Source organism: Macadamia integrifolia, chromosome 4 (genome assembly GCF_013358625.1).
Source record: "Macadamia integrifolia cultivar HAES 741 chromosome 4, SCU_Mint_v3, whole genome shotgun sequence".
Lineage (NCBI taxonomy): Eukaryota > Viridiplantae > Streptophyta > Magnoliopsida > Proteales > Proteaceae > Macadamia > Macadamia integrifolia.
Window position 1 is genome coordinate 14,028,851 of NC_056560.1, and position 2,645 is coordinate 14,031,495.

General features: G+C 43.7%; 1 protein-coding gene across 1 annotated transcript; it reads left to right on the forward strand.

Moving 5' to 3' along the window:
• On the forward strand, window positions 1–2,645 carry LOC122076600 (protein NRT1/ PTR FAMILY 2.10-like). The gene is made up of 4 exons (XM_042641993.1): window positions 1–175; window positions 256–473; window positions 575–1,131; window positions 1,324–2,645. The coding sequence occupies exons 1-4, from the start codon at window positions 88–90 to the stop codon at window positions 2,243–2,245; spliced, it is 1,785 nt and encodes a 594-aa protein (XP_042497927.1). The 5' UTR covers window positions 1–87; the 3' UTR covers window positions 2,246–2,645.

The window sequence follows — 2,645 nt, forward strand, 5'->3', positions numbered from 1 at the left end:
AGAGAGAGAGAGAGAGGAGAGGAGAGGAAAGGAGAGCAGCAGATTTAATAGAGAGAGAAGAACACAAGAGTAGTAGATAGAACAGCCATGGAGAAGAACGAGAAAGTTGTTATAGACGATATTGAGCCAGCGAAGCTCAATTACAGAGGAGTTAAAGCCATGCCTTTCATAATAGGTAACTCTCAACTACTTTTACTTCTAGCTTACTACTTCATTAATTTTCTTCCAAGAAACTCAGAAGGAGAAACGTTGCAGGAAACGAGACATTCGAGAAACTGGGAACCATCGGAACCTCTTCTAATCTTACAGTCTATCTAACCACCGTCTTTAATTTGAACAAAGTATCAGCTGCAACCCTTGTAAATATCTTCAATGGCAGTACCAATTTAGCTCCTCTCGTCGGGGCTTTCCTCTCCGATGCTTACTTTGGACGCTACAAGACCTTGGGTTTCGCTTGCGTCTCTTCCCTCACGGTACGATGAATATTATATATATATACACTCACATGCACACGATACGAGTCGATTTCATATTTCTAGTTTGTTAAATTTGTTAAATTTGTCGGTGGGTGAAGGGAATGTTTCTTATAATGCTGACGGCGGCAATCTCCACACTACACCCTCCACACTGCGGAGCTGAGGCCTCCGGAGCCTGTGTCGGACCGACGCCATGGCAACTCATGTTCTTGATCGTTGGATTTGGGTTCTTAGTGGTCGGAGCCGGTGGTATCCGGCCGTGCAACCTGGCTTTTGGGGCGGACCAGTTCAATCCAGAGACGGAGTCGGGGAAGAAAGGAATTAATAGCTTCTTCAATTGGTACTACTTCACCTTCACCTTTGCGATGATGATATCTTTGACGGCCATAGTGTATGTGCAGTCTAAGAACTGGCCAGTGGGCTTTGCCATACCAACTTGCCTTATGTTCTTATCCGTTGCACTCTACTTCATGGGTTCGAGAATTTATGTGAAGATTAGACCTCAAGGGAGCCCTGTGACGGGCGTGATTCGAGTTTTAGTTGCTGCAGGCAAGAAGCGAAGCTTGAAGATACCACAAAATCCTCAACTCTCTCTCTTCAATCACATTCTTCCTAATTCCATCAATACCAGACTGCCTTTCACCGATCAGTTCAGGTATAACAACTAAATCAACCCTACCTCCTTTCACAAACACATGTTAATATCTCATCTCACTCGCTACATGGATAATGGATGGTGTTTGTTCGGTTAAAATTCATCTGATTAAAGCATCAGGGCCCACACCCAACACTCCAAGGTTCTTAAAATGAATTAATGAAAATTGGGATGTGAATTGTGATTCACCAGGTTCCTTGACAAGGCCGCAATAAGAACCCCTGAAGACCGAGTCAACCCAGACGGTTCAGCTGCAGACCCATGGAGGCTTTCCCCTATACAGCAAGTGGAGGAGGTGAAATGCCTAATGAGAGTGATTCCAGTATGGGCTTCTGGCATTATCTACTACATGCCTATGGTCCAGCAGCAAACCTACGCAGTCTTCCAAGCCGTTCAATCTGACAGAAGCCTGGGTGGTCATCACTTCCAAGTCCCCGCAGGATCCTACGTGGTCTTCATGTTTCTCGCCCTCACCGTCTGGATTCCAATCTACGACCGTATATTAGTTCCTTCCCTACGCCGTATCACAGGGAAAGAAGGTGGTATTACGCAACTCCAAAGGATGGGCGTAGGGATTATCTGCTCTATACTGTCAATGCTTGTGGCCGGTTTGGTGGAAGAGAGGAGAAGACATTTAGCCCTCACCAGCCCATTACCAGCGTCGGCGGCAGCACGAGGCGGTGCCGTTTCGTCGATGTCGGCCTTCTGGTTGGTACCTCAACTGGTACTAGCAGGGCTGGCTGAGGCATTCAACTCAATTGGCCAGATTGAGTTCTACTATAAACAGTTCCCGGAGAATATGAGGAGCATTGCTGGGTCCTTCTTCTTCTGTAGCTTGGCATGTTCTAGTTATCTCTCCACTTTCTTGATATCGGTGGTTCATCGCACTACAGCAAAAGCTTCAACTGGGAATTGGTTGCCGGAGGATCTCAATAAGGGTAGATTGGATTACTTTTATTTCATGATTGCTATTATGGGTACCTTGAATTTTGGTTACTTTCTACTTTGCTCTACATGGTACAGATACAAGGGTACTTATGGAAGTGAAATCACCAACTTTGATCTTGAGATGATCAATGGAACTAAAGAATCAACAGAAAAGCATGTTGTGTGATGTATGGAATCACATCTCACAATAGATGTTTATGATTTGATACAGACAGGCCCACAAAGCCATATGGTACAAATTGCAAACATATGGTGTTCAACGATTGGAAGACCTCATATTCTTTGTTTTCCTTTCCTTGATAGAAAGAAAATGATGTTTGGGGGAGAGATTATTGACTACCAAAGCATATTTGTGTTTGTTTCAAGGGTTGGGAAGTCATAAAGGAAAAGCTAGAAAGAGGTTGAGAGGGAATATTATAAGCCATAAGTAATGCTTAGTAGTTCATCTGTCATCCATAAATGAGAAGGGAAATAGAAGTTAATACCATAAGTAATGTATGCTTAGTGGTTCATCTGTAATCCATAAATGAGAAGGGAAATAGAAGTTTATATTTTTTTTCTGCTAA